The sequence below is a fragment of the Nyctereutes procyonoides genome, unplaced genomic scaffold (assembly GCF_905146905.1).
Source record: "Nyctereutes procyonoides isolate TBG_1078 unplaced genomic scaffold, NYPRO_anot_genome, whole genome shotgun sequence".
Classification (NCBI taxonomy): domain Eukaryota; kingdom Metazoa; phylum Chordata; class Mammalia; order Carnivora; family Canidae; genus Nyctereutes; species Nyctereutes procyonoides.
The window spans coordinates 14,124,192-14,143,042 of NW_026575159.1; the positions used below are offsets into that span (position 1 = coordinate 14,124,192).

General features: G+C 40.3%; 1 protein-coding gene across 1 annotated transcript in view; it reads left to right on the forward strand.

Moving 5' to 3' along the window:
• Positions 1–18,439, forward strand: part of DEPTOR (DEP domain containing MTOR interacting protein) — a 132,752-nt gene extending 114,313 nt beyond the window's left edge. The window contains exon 9 of the mRNA XM_055314315.1: positions 13,259–18,439. Coding sequence (XP_055170290.1) covers positions 13,259–13,387 — 129 coding nt within the window. The 3' untranslated portion in view covers positions 13,388–18,439. The remainder of the gene's footprint in view (positions 1–13,258) is intronic.
• The last annotated feature ends 412 nt before the right edge of the window (positions 18,440–18,851 follow it).

An 18,851-nucleotide genomic window follows, 5' to 3' on the forward strand; every position in this document is an offset into this window, starting at 1 on the left:
GATGTATATTATGCTGCATAATCCCCTCATATTGTTGGATAAGGGGCTGCCCTGATTTTCATGCCTGAAATTCAAAGGAAAGACGTCACCCCATAGTTTGTTTCTGAAATTCACTGCGAAGGCATTTGGGTGGTGTACTTTGGGTCTTGAGGTATTATTGCCTTGCAGTGTATCAGTCACAAGCACATTTAGAAATGAATTAGCTCCACTTGATAGCAGAATTTGCCCAAAGCAAAACAAGCCAAGAAGCGGCCCATAAACCTCAATAATACTGTTTGCGAGTGCTTACGTCTCATGCTGACTTCTTAGCTTCCGTGAATTATTACGGTGGTGCCATGTGGCAGTCAAGAAACCCAGCATCCCCCAACTGCCAGCGCAGTTATTCCTAGGAATGGAATTTCAGGATGGGGTTTCAGCCCCATTTGATGGTGAGGATGCCAGTCAACAGCTGTGGCCTTGTACCCTGGGAAGACTGCATGCACTGTGTCTTGTTCTTTTTGAACAGCAGAGGCTTTTTAGAAGAAAAGGAAGATAGACTGCATACTGTCCCAAGGAAAGTTTAAGGCTGGTGGAGGTCAATCGCTTTTTTTTTTTTAAGATTTTATTTGTTTATTCACGAGAGACACACAGAGAGAGGCAGAGACACAGGCAGAGAGACAAGCAGGCTCCTTGCAAGAAGCCTGATGTGGGACTTGATCCCAGGATGCTGGGATAATAATCTGAGCCAAAGACAGACATTCAGTCACTGAGCCACCCAGGTGTCCCTCAATTGGTTTTTAAATCAAATATACTTTGGGTCTTTAGTTTTTAAAAGATGGATGTTTCTCTGATGAGGAGAAAATGTTTACTCCCCCCCCCACCTTCATACCTAGACCTGGACAGCCACCCATATTTGGCAGAAGTTTGTGCTAACAAATGAAAAGTTCATAAAGCAAGGTGTTAAATGGGGCTCTCTTGCTGGGCTGGGGAAAGCCAGAGATCTGCATTAGGATGGCCCCAGAGCCCCTCAGTACCTCAAATGAAAAAACTCCCTTTGTTCCGGCTACATGTGACTAGCTGGGTGGCCACCGTGCGACCATGCTACCCTAACTGAACTGTGTTCTGGGCAGGGGAGCCACCTGAACATACCCATAGCTGGAGTTGATGGGGTCAAATTCCACTCCACAGAGCCAGAATAATCAAGACCAGGCACACACCATATCTTTGTAGGCTCAGAGGTGTCAAGAGTATCTCCTACCTTAGCTCAGGTCAGAAGAGGCGGAGTACCAAGGGGTCCCCATGTCTGTGTACTCTGGAATCCTGGGCTACAGGCCTACAGCTGTGGAACGCAGCTTAGGTGTCTCAGACTCTGTGGAGAATCTGAAGTCAATCTTGTCAGGAGCTTCTGATCTTGTGGAGATAGGATATATACAGAGAAATAGCTGGGAAAAAATACATCTTCCATATGTATTTCTTTAGCACACACCTCAGTTGTTTATGGTTCCCAAACCTCTTTTTCTGGTGGGTGACCTGAGCTTTCATCTCTAAAGGTTCTGGAATGGGACTATAAGAGAAGCTGCTGAAGAAATCTCTGGAAGATGATGATGTCATTGGCAGCTGTGGGACTTGACACCACCTTTGGTCAAAGGGCTATCAGTCAGGGAGAAGAACTGGATAAGGAACAGCACAGAAAGGACAGGCTGGAACTCTACAGCACCTCTGTGTCAGCCTCTCACTGTATTTAACCATGGCAGCCATGAGTGATGTTCGCTGCCTTACTTCTGCTTCCCAGATATTATACAAATTTTTCCTGTGGCCACCTAAACCCGGAAGTACAATGGAAAGGGAATCTAGGAAATGTGGTTCTGGCTTGGCCATGTTGATAACACAGAGCTCCATCTTTTACCTATTATATTCATGCTCTCCCTAACATCAGGCCCACAAAATATCCTAGTATAAGGATGAGGAAGTGGTGAGGACATTGGATATGAGATCCATCTAGTAAAGGAGGGGAGAGGGTGGAGAGGATGCCCTCAAGGAATGGTATGCTGTACTTGCTACTGCATGTGGAATTGTATCACATACATCTAGAGCGAGGTTGCTTCTAACATTGTCTCTGTAAGCAAAAGCTCTCTTTGTTCCCTCTGGCCCCGTGGGGTAAAGATTCAAGACAGATTTAAAGTATGTATGTATGTATGTATGTATGTATGTATGTATGTATGTATTTAAAAGATTTTATTTATTTATTCATGAGAGACAACAAAGAGAGACAGACAGAGAGGCAGAAGCAGGCTCCATGCAGGGAGCCCGATGTGGGACTCGATTCCAAGACTCCAGGATCACGCCCTGGGCTGAAGGTGGCGCTAAACCGCTGGGCCACCCAGGCTGCCCAGATTTAAAGTATTTAAAATAGGAGTCCTGTGTTTGGTCTTTTCTCTCCAAACTTAAACAAACAAACAAACACCTCATTCTAGCAAACTCTGGTTTTGTGCACAACATGACTCATTTCGGGTACTTTATGAAAGATGGAAACAATATGACCAAACTGACTATGGACATCTGGGATACTTTCCTGTATCATTTTTGAATGCCTGGAATGGAAGTCCATTTTCCAGAGTTAAACTATAGATTAATCACTTTCTTACATAAATACTTAGCAAAGGTGTTTAGTCCTGGCTCAGAATCCAGTGGTTTAGCGTTCAAGTAAACATGCACAGGTATGGGCGCTGGCCTAAGAGGCCAGACCACTTAATGTAATGTGATGTCTGGTATGTTCTTTAGGGAAAGCAGGAAGAAGGAACTAATTTTTGTTGGCCATCATGCTGGGCACAATGACAGTTGCTCAATATTTATCATCTCTAATCTTTGTCACAACCCGATAACCTGAATATTAGCTATATTTTATAGTTGAGACTGACAGGGTTTGAATCATAGCCTCTGATTGTATAAGTAAATGGCAGAGCCAAAAGCCAAACTAGCCCAGGTCTGTCTGGTTCCGGAACCCTTAGTCTTTCCATTATATCATGGTGCCCTTCAAATGTGTTACAATTATTTTACTTCTGGTCCTCAATTTCTCCACTTCGCAAATCTTGGCAAAATCTGTTACCAACTCTGCCAGGGATTAAGTATTTCTCTAAGAATGGAGATATTGGACGGAAACCCAATCTTCAAACCCATACAATTCTCTGGGACTGGTGTGCAAGGCTCCTAAACATGTTATGATCCAGAAAAAAACACACAGGCCACACCTACAGTTTACTGCCAAACCAAGGGGGGTGTGGGATGGGGTTTACTCCCAATCTTTAGCCAAGTCAGCATGGAATCTCCCTAGATCCTTCTGCACAAGTTCCTAAACTGAGATGGTCCTGAGTAGACTGGCCTGCAGATTGCTTGGTCCCAAATATAGCCCTGGGACTGGTAAAATAAGGAAGAGTTACCACAGCAGAAACCAGAGGCACAGTTTCCTTCCCTGGGGGTACCCAGCTCCCTTTAGCTATGACAAAGAAAGTCTAAGATAGTCCAGATAACATGCCCAAAAAGACGTTGCTCCATCTTAGATCTATTTATAACCCTTTTATTTTTCCCACCAAAATGCTACCAATGACCTGGTAACCTGTGCTGTCTCTGCAGAATATACACACATGCACACACACACACACACACACACACACACACACCCCATTTTGTTCTTAGCTTCATCCCACCAGCACCTCCTTGAGGTGGAATAAAAAGAAAAGGACTTTGGTACGCTCTTAAAGGTTGGATAACAGGACAGCCTGGGTGGCTCAGTGGTTGAGCATCTACCTTCAGCCCAGGGCGTGATCGTGGGGTCCCGGGATCGAGTCCCAGGTCGGGCTCCCTGCATGGAGCCTGCTCCTCCCTCTGCCTGTGTCCCCTCTCTCTCTCTCTCTCTCTCTCTTTGTGTGTCTCTCATGAATAAATAAATAAAATCTTAAAAAAAAAAGGTTGGATAACATCACCAACAGACCATAGGTCACCCTTTGTGAGTGAAATAGCATATGAAAAATGCCCTGCATCTATGGAAACCAAGTTATGATGTAATGATGTACCTGATGAATAGCCTTAATGTGTACTGCATCTTATTTAGTAATCTTTTAAAACCTCTAGCATATTCATTTTGCTTTTTAGCATAATACAGAAAAAAAATAATTTCTGGGCATTAAGTGCCTAATGAAAGAAGGCATTCTAAGGGCAAACAGCTAATTGGGTAAAAGTTTCTGTGGAGGAAAGAATTTGGGGTCAGGGAGGAAGTCTGACCTTCTGGAGCCTCCTTTTGGCTGCGAACTCCTGTGGGAGTTAATACATGCATCGAGAGTGTGTCTCCAGCTGCTGGAAGCCCCAGTTCGCAATTCCATGGAATTCTAAGGAACTTTCTGTATCCAAAATGTAAGCCAACTTTGTAAGGGGTGGGGCAGGTAGGAGTGATCATTTGTGTATCCCTTGTGGTACAAGGGCTCCTGGATGAGTGATTCCTTTCCTTCAGTAGTAAAGGAAGTCCAAGGAATCTTGTGGTTATAAGGTGCACACGTTGCTTCTCATCAGTGCCAGAACACTTCTTATAACCTTGGGGAACCACCAGGTCAAGAGTGTGCCTTCTGTCCTTAGCACAGGCAGATGTTGGAAGTGGTCCCCAGTGCAATCAAGAGCTGCATGTGGGAAAGTGATATGAACCACCAGGGCTGGCAACAAATCCTCCATCCATCGTCATCCCCATCACCAGAGGGAACCCCCTGGAAGGCAAATTTTCATCCTAACTTTGGGAATCTAAGTTAAACAGGCCCCATTATCTCCCCCTCCTTGAGGTACACCACAGTCCCCCTTGAGTGACCCCTCCCCCCGCCCAAACTGAACAAAGTGTACTAAGGGTGAGCCTCGGTCTGAAGCAGACCTTTGGTCGATTTGGGCTGGAAAGGAACAGATTCTGCTTGAAACCAATAGGCACTTTGAATTTCTGAATTTGAAACAAAAATTCTTTAGTGTTGCTTTTTGTTGTTTTATTGTGAAAGTCTGAAAGTCTCTCTTACGTATTGTTGACTCTCCTTCAAGGCTGATTGCACAGTGGGTTTTTTGGGGACACACATATAGCATGCTGAAAATGCATAAAGCTTAGAGGAAAACTAATTCTCTGGAGAGAGAACCCTCTGTTTGTCCAAGAACTGGATCTCTGCCTCCTCCCACACCACTCACTCTCCAGCCAGTTGCATATTTGGTGGAGAGATTTATGGGACTAAACATACAGCTGCTCTTTTTTTTTTCTCCCCAAGAATAATGTTCTGCTGTCAAGGCTATTATGTACTAAATACAGACACACAACTTATTTACTACAGCAGTGTCTGAAACTCCTGTTTTTATCCTTTTTGCTGAATGTGAATGCTTTTGTAAATGTAAAGCATTCTATAGATTTCAGGAATTCATTCTATAGTAGTAACTAGCAGATCTTAACTCAGCTTACTTTATTCTGCAGCAACTTTGTTAAAGTGAATATCCTACAGACAGGACCAGCGAGTGATTCCTTAAGGAATTCCACACTCAACTTACTTTAAAATTATGCTGATTGTTTACAGTGGATTGTCTATCCTAGTAGGATTCTCTTAGCTTAAGAAAAATCCCTCTTATCACCCTATATTGATTTTTATCTTTATTTTTCATATTTAATCTCAATAAATAATACGAATTCAGTATCTATTTCTGTCTCCCAAACCAGAACCCAAAGTGGCTTTCCTGGTTATGCACCACGCAGTGGTTGGTTTGTCTTCCTTCAGCAGTCTGCATTCACGGGGCTGTTTGTGGGGAGAGATTGTGTGGGAAGAGGGATAGAAGAGAAAAACCAATATTTATTTAGTGTTTCACTTCTATTAAACACTGGGCTTAGTACTTAATCAGGTTTGATCCTCATAATAAACTTGGTCCTCATTTTACAGATCAGTAAAGTATAACTCAGGGAATTTGTAACTTGCCCAAAGTCACATTTACAAGTAAATTATAAAGGTAAGAGTTAAAACAATTTTATTGCACTATCTAGAAAATGTACACATTATTTATTCACATATCAATTTATTTTAAAATGAACTGAACTACTAGTAAAACTACTACCCAAGAATTCTAAGATCACAGGTTAGTTGTCTACTTTTGAAATTTATATCAATTAATCATATTATAATCATAGTATTGAAACTTTATATCTTGGTCTCTGTCTTGCTATTTTTTTTTTTTTGAGGGAAAGCCTGAAACAGTCTTACCCCTCCAATGCTTTCTACTTCAAGAATACAAAGGAAAAAAGAGAAAAGCCAGTGGGACATCTGGGTGGCTCGGTTGATTAGGTGTTTGGCTTCGGATCGGGTCATGATCCTGGAGTCCCAGGATTGAGCCCCATGTCTGGCTTCCTACTCAGCAGGGAATCTTCTTCTCCCTCTGCCTATCATCCTGCTTGTGTGCTCTCTCTCTCTCTCTCTCTCTCTCTAAAAATTAAAAAGAAAGAACAACCAGAGTAGTTTTCACATGAGTGCAGTCATTTCAGGGATGCAAGTGTCTTGGTGAATACAGATTTCCATGGCAGCAAAAAGACACTGACATAATCATAGGTGTAGTGTTTCTCTCTGATCTCAGTCCCTCTTTGGATAACAATTGAATAATTGTGGAACTGTAGCCATACAAGGACTAATGTGCAATTGCACAATCTTACAGGCACTCAATCTATCTGTAGGGTTATCGTACATCTGCCAGGACTGGCACAGGGGAGGAATTAGAGGCAAGATTATTTAGTTGGTTTGGCTTCTTATCAGAAGAGAAGCTGGAGTTCAGCCTAGGTATTCATCCCAACCTGATCACACCCTGAAATGTACTGAGTCCTATACCTGTCTTCCCGTTAACTCTTCCCAGACCTACAATTTTTAGGACTTTTCTCCACCACCTTCTTGCTCATAAATCACTTACCTATGACATATGAAGGTGTTGTCTTCCTTAAGGTGTTGTTCTTCCTTTTCATTAAGGATAATGTCCTCCATACCCCTTCTTTTTTTTTTAATGTTTTTTTTATTTTATTTATTTTTTTATTATTTATGATAGGCACACAGTGAGAGAGAGAGAGGCAGAGACACAGGCAGAGGGAGAAGCAGGCTCCATGCACCGGGAGCCCGATGTGGGATTCGATCCCGGGTCTCCAGGATCGCGCCCTGGGCCAAAGGCAGGCGCCAAACCGCTGCGCCACCCAGGGATCCCCATACCCCTTCTTTATAAAGTCAAGGTACTACCCTTCTTGGAGGAAATGCGTTCGGAGCAGCTACGTGAACTCACGATTAATCTCTTTTCTGTGAACTGGGCAATGAGAATTGCAATACAATCTTTAAGAACAGACTGATAAAGATAATTATAAGTAGAAGAAAGAGATCACATTCTCACTTAAATTTTCATATCTGCTGAACAGTGGCATCCAAGTTCCCTGACTCTAGGTAGGAGGTAATATGTACCTAAGGCAGATCTATTCAAGGGTTGTCAACATAATCTGTGTATTTGTATACGTGTGCTTTTTAATATAGAAGAGAAGAAACTTTTCCCCAAGCTGGGTGCTACCTGTGGTTACTTGTAATATGTGTTTATCTGCAGAACATAGTGTACCATAGATGCTAATTCAAAGTCCATTATGACTAAATATTTTACTCAGTTCTACCGGTGTTTCTGGATCATTTTGCACATTTTTAGTAACAGGACATTGGAACTGCTGGAACCACAGCAGTTGTGAGGACCACTTAGGGAGAGATGACGTTTTTACTAACAGCCTGACTCCAAAAATACTACCTTGAATGCAAGCATGATAAATATTAGGAAGGCTTTTTTTTCCTTTCCCTCAACATTCAAGAAAAAAAATTGAAATAAATATCTAAGTTCATATATTGTTCAGGATTTTAAAAGACACAAAAAGCAATCCAATAGTAACTGAGTAAAAAACCTTCTTATGAGTTTGGAAGATCCTAAACATCAACATCACAAGATATTTGAGTGGACCTAGACTGTTTTAATTAATAGTTAAGGCAAAGAGAAAAAACACGTGTCTTCTACTATGCTCTGCATTCCTCACACTTACATATATACATTGTACTTTGTAAATGTGTATTTCTGTGGGGGCAGTGGAGTCCTATGGAGTTCAAATTCCAGTTGTGGCATTTGGTTGTGTGACCTTGAACAAATAACTTAACCTGAGACTCAGTTTTTTCATAAACATTGTACTGATGATTATGGGTGACCAGTGATAGAAACCAGCTATCATAAAATCTTTTTATTTTTTAAATCTTTTTAAAGATTTTATTTATTTATTCATGAGAGACACAAAGAGAGAAGCAGAGATACAGGCAGAGGGAGAAGCAGGCTCCCCGCAGGGAAGCTGACACAGGACTTGATCCCGGAAGCCCAGGATCACACTCTGAGCTGAAGGCAGACACTCAACCACTGAGCCACCTAGGCATCCCTATCATAAAATATTTTTAAAAGATTTATTTATTGGGGCACCTTGGTGGCACAGTCAGTTGAAATCTGACTCTTGGTGTCAGCTCAAGTCATGATCTCAGGGTCCTGGAATCAAGCCAATCCCCTCGTTAGATTCCATGTTCAGTGTGGAGTCTGCTTGGGATTCTCTCTCTCTTTCTTTTCTTTTCTATTTTTTTAAAAGATTTATTTATTTTAAAGAGAGAGGGAGATCGAGAGTGTGAGTGGAGATAGGAGGGGTAGAGGGAGAGGGAGAGAGAATCCCAAACAGATGTACCACTGAGTGCAGAGCCCAATGTGGTACTCCATCTCATGACCCTGAGATGATCTGAGCTGAAATCAGGAGTCGGTCACTTAACTGTCTGAGCCACCCAGGTGGCCTCAAAATGACCTTTCTCAGGCAGCCCCAGTGGCTCAGTGTTTTAGCGCTGCCTTCAGCCCAGGGCATGATCCTGGAGACCTGGGATCGAGTCCCACGTCAGGCTCCCTGCATGGAGCCTGCTTCTCCCTCTGCCTGTGTCTCTGCCTCTCTCTCTCTCTCTGTCTCTGATGCATAAATAAATAAAAAATAAAATCTTTTTAAAAAAATGACCTTTCTCTAAAATTAAGTGCAGTTCAAGTCACCACTCACCAAGGTTGATGACAAGTCCAATGTAATATCATTTTGGTGACCTGTTGTTCATGCCCTCCCCCTCTGGGATTATAGGTCCATTGGTCCCCATCCTGGGGTTTAGGCATTCCAATAACATGAACTTTGACAATTTTGCTGCCTGTGATCCTTACCTAGCTGGCCCTGATGGCTACCCCTATTCCATCCCTGAACTCCTGGTTGTAGGTCCTGAGCAGAGGCCACTGAATGATCACCCTCCCAATCACACAGCCTTTAACCTTCATGTCCTGTGGCCTCCAAGAGCCCCTGAAATCAGGAAGTCCCTTAGACCCCATCTTTAAACCAATCCTGAAACCACCCTCTCCAGTCTACAGAGATCTAGGCACTGCTGCCATCAGCCCCCTTTACCCTCCAGTTCTTCTTTTTAATAACAGCTTTGCTGGGATATAATTCACATACCATGAAAAGTATATCTCACTTATTTTTTTATATATTCACAGTTATGCAACTATCCCCACAATCAATTTTAGAACATTTCACCACCCCTGAAAGAAATCCTATACATTTTTTTAATGAAACAAATATTTTTGAGGATTGCAAATTGGTTACAGTTTGACTGGACTAGAAACCCTTTACTTAGTAGCAGTCATTACCATACCTCATCATGCCCCAGCCTTGGACAACTACTTTCCATCTCTGTGGGTTTGTCTATTCTGGACCTTTAATAAATGGACTTAAATAATATGTGGTCTGTTGTGACTGACGTCTTTCACTTAGCATAATGTTTTTAATATTCATTCATGATGTAGCATGTAGCTGGTTCCATTTTATTGCCAAATAATATTCCATTATATGGATATACCAAATTTTATTTCTCTTTTCATCAATTGATGGACATTTGGCATCCTTCAGTTCTTGAAGCACTAAGCCTTCCTCTCTTCGCTCTTTGCCTCTGGTAGCCCCAGATCAGGGGTTATAGACTCAAATGTCTGTCCGTGTGGTGGAAGAGAAGCAGAAACTGGTGAATACCATGGCAAATGAGAGAACATCTACTAAGGGTGGCCCTTACTCAGCCACTGGCAAGTGACCATTCTGACCTGGTGTTATTAGAGCTTTAGATTGTTCCAGAGAGACCGGATCCTGGATTATTATGTGGAAATTTCCTACTTTCTAAGTGTCTATCAATGAAAACAAACAACCAGTGTGTGAGAGAGACAATACAATTCTGGTTGAGACTAAATGCTAAAGGTCATCCCTGGTGAGGCAGAGACACATCTCACCTTCGGGAGCCCATGAAGGGTTAGCTGGAGTGTGAGCTCACCTGGCAACTACTGCCTTCTCATTTGACAACACAAAAGGGCTATTCATCCCTTTAGAGGAAAGAAAGACCCAGGTCTAAAGTCAGCACTCTGGATTAGGAGGGAGTAAAATTTCTCTTATTCTTTGGCTCGTGAGTATACTGTAGCAGAAAAAAACAAAGCACCATTAATGTCTACATTAAATTAGTGCTCAATTGCCCTGCAAATTACTTGTGGCCTACTTCAGGATGGATTGTAACCTACTAGTATGACTTTGGTTATGACTATGACTACAATCATGGTTGAGAACTGCTGATTCTGTACAAGATGTGCCCTGAATTTATGAGGACAGGTTTATGGAAATGGGAAAAGAGAAACAGTGATGGTGTGGTCTCCTTATATACAAAGATGCCATGGTAGTAGAGGTTGGGGAGTGGATAATATTGAGGTTCATGACAACAGCAAGTGTTCATTATATAAATAACCACTCTGCTTGCCACTGTCTACTTTCCATTTTGTTTTGTATGTGACTGCAGAGGACGTGGGTATTTTTAAAAAGAAAGAAGCTCATAGAAACCAGCAGTGTAGTGCTTGACATGTGCAAAGAGGTTTTAAATTCATTATCTAATTTGAGCCTGTGCAGATAAGCATTTTCACCTAACCCTGTTTTATAAATTGAGATATGGTGGAGAAGACATGACTTGATTAAGGTCATCAAGCAAAGGAGCCAAAGACTTAAATCCTTATCAATGGATTCCAAATCCCACATCTTTTCCATAGATATATAGCTGCCCTTCTAATACTTTCCAATTTTAGTTTAGGTATTTTTATATTTAATAATATAGTGTTTTATTATATTTATTTTATATACTTTATTTTTATATTTAAGACATTTTATGTTTTAAATTCTTGTAATTCATATTATTTATGTTATATTAATACAGTGTTTGAGTTGATATTGTTATTACCCACTCAGAAAGTATAAGGAAAAGAAATGGTGATTTTCAAAATGTTTTCATAGTTTCCCATTCTTTGAGTCAACACTAAATTAATTAATTAATAATTGGGTGTGCATATTAATTACCGAGGGATTATAAAGAAATATGATGATAACAACAGATTTGGGAGACATTCAATTAGTCAATCTCAACCAGATAATCTCCTTTCCTTTTCCTCTCTCAGTCTTCTCTCCCTTCTTCCCTTTTGTCTTCTTTTCTTTCCTCCTTTTTGTTTTTTTCTTTTCCTATTCAGTGAGGGGATATTTTATAAGAAGCAAGAAACCCTTCAGACTCAATCAAAATTGTGCTTTTTTGATTAATGCATTTATATATTCAATTCATTCAACAGTGAATATTTGTTGAGTTACTACATTGGTTTCTAATTGCTGCTGTAACAAATTGACACAAACTTGGCAGCTTAAAACAAAGAAAATTTATTACCTTAGTTCTGGAGTCAGAGGTCTAAAGGAGCCAGGTGGTCTGCATTCCTTCTGGGGTTTTGGAGGGGAGAATCCACTGCCTAGCCTTTTTCAACGAATAGAGGCCACTTGCGTTCCTTGGCTCCTGGCCCCTCTTTCTACTCTCCAGTTTCTTGCCTGTTGTGACATCTACTTCTGCCTTTGACTTTTGAGTCTCCCTCTCATAAGGACCCTTGCGGTTCCATTGGACCCCCCTGGATGACTCAGGATAATCTGATGTTAAAGTCAGCTGATTAGCAACCCATTCCATTTGTAACCCTAACTCCTGCTTACCATGTAAACTAACTATTCCATGTAAACTAACTATTCAGAGGTTCTAGGGATTAGGAAATAGACACCATTGGGGATTGGGGATATTGTATCTATTATGTGCCAGGCACTGTACAGATTTATATTCTGTGGGATTCTGTTCTGCTAATTAGATGTACTTATCACTGACAGCTGGAGATCTGTGTGTCCTCCATTTTTCTATTTGAGGAACAAAAATCACCCATATATCCAATGTCTGCCTCTTCAGACACACAACAGATATACCATCTGTGAATTTGTGTCAGCTAAATAGAAAGTACCCAGCATCTGATGTCACCACTAACCTCAAGTGAAGTAACTTACTTTGAGGGAGTAGCTGTGGATCACTATCAAGATCACTATGACATATCCAGAGTTATCTCTCATTATTGTGTGGTGCCTTTTTTCCCCCCATTGTAATTCTCTCTCCTACCACAGGTTAGCTAATACTTACTGTAAAGGCTGACCTTTGTTGGCCTCATCCACTTTCACAAGGATGGGAGACAGGGTAATGTGTGGAATTTAGCATCTCATCAGGGTCACCTTGGCAAGTGAAAGGAGGCACTATTAATGATCATTCAAAAACAGTAGCTGGAAAAGAAAACTGTCTTGGGAACAGTGGGCCATAAGGTGTCCTAAATTTTGAGTCCAAATGAATAGCAGCCATAAACACTAGCTATAAAAATGTATTGAGTACTCCATTGGGTCAGACCACTGCAGTTGAAGCTTAATGTACCTCATTTCATTTAATTCTTACAACATCTTAGAAGGTATGTATTATTATTATTATTATTATTATTATTATTATTATTATTATTTATCCCTAGTTTAGAGTTGAGGAAAATGAAGCTCAGAAATTTAAATACCTAGCTTAAGCTAGTAAATTGCTAAGTTTGGATTTAACCTAATTTTGTGAAACACTAAGCTGCATGCTTTTTCTATTATATTGCATTCCAAAAAAAGTGTAGATTCTTGGAAATTGTTGTCAGCTGGATACAGTTGGGTATTTTAAGAGATGTTAGATGTTAGAGATACACAATACCTTTATTAGAGGTCTATGAAAAAAACAGGAGCTAAATAGATACTTTTTCTTTGCCTTTCCTTTAGGTCTGTCAGTTTGTCGTCTCTGTAAATGGGCTCAATGTGCTGCATGTAGACTACCGGACCGTGAGCAATCTGATTCTGACAGGCCCTCGGACGATCGTCATGGAAGTCATGGAGGAGTTAGAGTGCTGAGCAGGTGGACGTCCTGCCCTTATGTGGCCTGAGGATGATCAAAGCCAGGACAACACAAAGCAATGCAATGACAAGACTTCCATTCAAATGGATGGTTTTGGACACACAAATCTTTTCTCCATACATACACATCTTGATTTGAGTTTCATACACTGTTTGAATGTGGAAAAACTGGGTAGATCATATAAAAAAAACCAATTTACATCAGTGTAGAAAAAAATTCAGAAATAGAATTTCCTTACATAGTAGAATTGCCTTACTCGATTTCTATTTGTAGTTCTCAGCCATTGTTTTCTATCTTGGTTCACCGAAAGTTGTCAAAAATGCTCCTCTGGCCAAAACAGCAACATGCTAAAATCCCCTCATAGGAGTCAATAGAATAATTGTTAGAGATTTTAAATTGTTCTCTTACCAAAATGAACATGGAACTGTTTATTAAAGGATCTGGGTTTCACCACAGTTCTAATTAAAGCCATCTTCAAAGGAATATTACCTGCTATCTAGCATTTTGAAGAAGGTCCTAAAGCATTCAAGTGCTTGAAAGCCGTTGAAAAAATGACTTTTTCTTAATTCCCGCCTTTAGCATCAACTTCTAACATATGTTTTCAATTATGGCATTAGTTAGGAAACAAAAACCTCGTGATGAATATGGATGGGATAAATAGAAAGATACTACTTATGATTATTTGCTCTGATTTCTCTTTCTGAGCCTAAATAATTTTATCAATCAGTTCCAGAAGCTTCCTAGAATTAATCCAGCATATGTTGAATGTCAAAACAGAGGAATTTGTATATACACATATCAAGCCTCAGGCAAGATTTCACTTTGAAGTTGTCCCTTTTTAAGTGAAGTATCCTAGAACTTGGCCCATATGTGATAAAACTTGAACTTAAATTGCCTTGTTGACCTGAATTTTTACTAGCTTTCTAGTGTAACACATTCAAAGGAATGACATGTCCTGCTTAGTTGGTGGGATTATTTTTCACCAAAACATCGTCTTGTGTTGTCATCTTTCAGCCCACTGTATATATGCATGTTTCTTTTTTTGGTTTAGAGAAGAATGCATTTGGGGGCTTGGTGTATAGAGGAAATTCCTCAAAGTGCCAAATTAGGTAGTCAGGGAAGGCAAAACTCTTAATTTCATATAATGCATTCTGAACAACTAGGTTACTTTCTTATCATGTATTAACAAAACGAAATATGAATGTTGTACCTCAGCCATGCTTTTTGTGATAGGTTATCATAACGTAATGGTACTGGTGGAATGGATGTCATGCCGTGTTAAAGATGTTACGTGTATGTGTTTCTGGTCATCCAACTTTTCTGATCTTAGCTTTAGTCAGAGAATAGGATTTTGAAATAATATAGAATGTCTCACATTCGTACCGTCGATCTACATTTGGGAGCTAGTATCGTCTCTGTATGTGCGTTTATACTGTATGCCAGGCTTTGTGCTACGGCACCTAACATATGTGATCCCTTTGAAACTTCATCAAAACCCTCCAAGACAGATATTATTACCCTCATTTCTCAGATGTGGCAACTAAGTCGGGGCAAACTTCAGAATGGTCTCCGTGTTCACACAGCTGCGAGAACTACCAAGATTCAAACATTTGTCTAATGCTAAATCCGGTGTTCCCGCCCCTCCCTCAGCCTTTCCCACTGTTTGGAGCTTATTTTGTACCCAGTGCTGCGCTAGCACCCTACATCACTTATTCCTACTGACCTGTGAGGCCATTATGGCCATTATCTCCATTTTACAGCTGAAGAAGCTGATTCATCAAGAGATTAGTCATGTGCCTGAGGCCACACAACTAGTAAGTGGGAGACTTTATGATTCAGCTTGAAAAGTTTTTATGACATCTTTAAAAGATGAGTCTTAGATGCTGCCTGGGCCCAGGGCTTCATTAAGTGACAAAAGAAGGAAGACCACCTTTGACAAGGGCATCTTCTTCTTGCCTGCCATCTATACTTTGTACTCACGTCCTACTGCCCGTCATCTTGGGTCCTGGCATAATCTCACTTCCCTTGGACCAACCTAAGTACCAGAAAAGCATCTAGTCAGCCAACCAGATGCTTTCTTTACTCGATTCAGCTTCCTGCCGGAGGAGTTTCTTTGATTCAGAGAGTGTTAGTGATGTCTTTGGTCAAATGACTGCTAGGGGAAGAAAAGGAGGAAAGAAAGAAGGAAAGAAAGGAAGCAGGAACTGTTTCTTCCTTTGGTTCCCATCACCCTCAGTTTAAAGGCCAGCTTCCAGAGAATTCTACTTAAGGCCAAGAGAGCTTTACCTTAGCTACTCCGCAGCACCCCCTGACATCCTTACCTGGTAATTAAAGTGAGTGCTCTCATTCCCATCAGGCCACTATTTAGCTCTCTCACATATAGCTCCTCCTCTCTGGAATATGATTTCTCCTTCTTTGCCTGGAGAAATCTGTCTAATGAACTCCCCTTAGATATTACCTTCTCTGAGAAACCTTTGCCAGCTCCCTGGTTCAGAAATCAACTCCCCTTCTTTTAAGGCCCCATTTGCATCAACCCCCTATGGTGACAGCACTGATGATATTTACTGTGAGGTTGTCCCCCCACATGTCTGTCTCCGTAACTTTTCACTCTGAGCATCTGCAGCATGGGACTGTGTCTTGTCACCCAGGTGTTTCCCTCACCTGGCACAGTTTGTGATTATAGTAGCATACCAGCTATCCATGGCTGCCTAAAAAACCACCCCACAACGTGGCTTATAACATTCTATGTGCTCATGATCCTGTGCATTGGCAATTTGGGCAGAGCTTTGCAGGGATGGCCAGCCACTGCTCAGGTAGTGCTGGTTGGGTTCCCACACACATTTGTGGTGTAGGATGGCTCTGTTCATGTGTCTCACAGATGGCTGGGGGTGTTGACTGAGGTGCCTCCATTTCACCCCATGTGGCCTTTCCCCATAGGATTACTCGTTAGATCTCATGAGATCAAAGGTGAGAATGGAAACTGCAGGACCTTTTGTGGACTTGCCTGGAGAGTCACACACTGTTACTCCTGTAACATGTTGTCAGTCAAAGCAAGTCACTACAGAATGAGCACTGGGTGTTATTCTGTATGTTGGCAAATTGAACACCAATAAAAAATAGATTTATTATTAAATAAAATAAATAAATAAAATAAAATAGTATTTCAAAAAAAAAAAAGCAAGTCACTAAACTAACTCAGAGTCAAGAGGTGGGGAATAGGCTCTACCTTTGATGGGAGGAGCTGCAAAGAATTTGTGGCTACTTTTAATCCACTAAGAGTAGGTACTTACCATTCATAGAATAAAGGACTAAGGAATTAGCCAGCTATTGAAAGGCTTCAGCTTTTCAGATGCAAATTCCTGACCAAATACTGGGTAGGAGTTTGATATTAAGTTGTGAATAAAGCCCAGTGCCTAATGAAAACTTCAAAGTCAGAAAATCCTAAAATAATAGTGCCACATGGAGCCATAGAGAGCATGATTTCCTGTCCGCATTTTACTGATGAGGACACTGCAGTGTGGAATGTTCAGGTGGCGCACCCCAGCTCAAGAGGCTTGCTGGGGCAAGAGCCTGGGTTAGACACCAGTCTTCTGTCGCCTAATTATATGTCCTTTACAAGATAGCTTTTTGTGGTGGACACAGATGTGGTAAAAATAGGCCTTTGGCTTCTGGATATTCATAAAATGCAAGTAGTGCCAATTACCTGTGAACATGAAGGGTGTACATTTTAATTGACTCAGGCCTTGGATTGTTAAATCATATCATTAAAAAAATAAATATTTTGTGTGATATTTTAACAGGTGAATTGCTTTAAAATTTAGGAACTCCATTCCTAAATGTAATACCAAGAATTATTCTAAATTAACAGTAAGCAATATTTCTAAGAGCTTTTATTTCATGTGTGTGTGTGTGTGTGTGTGTGTGTGTGTGTATCAGTGTATTGCGTGTGTGGTTTTACTCACCGAGGATCCCTGAAATGGCTTTCTTTGTTCCCAGAGGAAACAGTTTCGATTTTTTAGGTGGTGGAGGTGGAAATCTTTGGTTTCTTCATCAGTGTACTATGTGCTATCAGTTCAAATTTGAAAGCCACGTTTATTATTTCTGCTGTGGGGAGAAAAATGCAGTTGCCTTTTGGGTTGGTTCTGTTGTGTGATGTTTTACTATTAATCTCTGATGAATAATTGCATAAATCGATAAGGGGACTAGGTGAGAAATGATGGGTAACAGGAAGCAGATATCCATGTCTGATAGATTAGATGGGGTCAGCTTCCTGCCATCTTATCAAGGGTGATAGCAATCAGCAATTAACAATTTAAAAATCATTGCCTTCAGTTCAAAATGGAGTGTCACATTTCCAAATAACTCATTCTTTTCAAATACTTGTGACAATAGTCTACTTTCAAGACCTATTTTAAACTGACATAACTATTCTCTCCTATTGAGTATTAATCCTGTTTCATTTTCATCAGGAAAACTCTGGAACATTTCAGTTTTGCCAACTTGTTAGAGTCCGTTGATACCACTGAGCATTGTTTTACTGATTTGAGGCAGAATTTCAGGTATAATATGCTTTTCCTCAGTTCAGCACCAAAAGGACAAATCTGCAGCATACCAAAATGAAGTTCATCATCAAAGTTAGCATATAATATTATCAAATGCATTAATATATGTACTTAATATATATGTTTATTTTTAAATTGAGTTGAATGTATGTTCCCCCTTCTTGAGAATTGTAGCATAACACTTAAAATTATAATATGAAATAGATTGTATAGTATGAAATAAATGTTAAATTTTTTTAATGGTGACTTTAGGTTTACAGCTTTTCCTGTCTTTTAGAACAAATTAGTCATTTTTTTTTATCCTAAGAAAGGGTTGCATTATAAAGTTGCTCTACTACTCACCTATCAGAGAAAACACATGGGACTCATATCTAATTCTCTAATGTAGCCAAAAGTGCCGTTTGTAACACTACTTAATGATGGATGTTTTCTGAAGCTCTTTTGCCTGAAAAAAAAAGTGCATTAAAAAGCTTTTTCTGTACTGTATTTGATTTGGAATCATTTTCTCCCAACATAGCCCCATATTGATGAGCATTGTGGAATAGTCTATATAGAAAAATGCTACGTAGTTGTTTACTACTGTGGGAGAATGTTAGTTCTTTTTTTATTTTCAACTACTTAGGAAATTGATTATGTAATTCAGAATGTGTAGGGGCAGGGTAAAGTATGGGAGTTAGTGATTATTTGGATTACACTCAGTATTAACTAAAAGAACTTCACATTTTTCTCTCATTTCCTTCCTTCATTTTTCATTCATTCATTCATTCATTCATTCATTCATTCATTCATCCATTCAAGAAACCTCACTGAGACTTTGTTTGGCTAGGCATTGCATATAGATCCTGGAAATACAAAACTGAGTAGGTACAACTGTGGATCCACCTCATCCTTTGAGTCA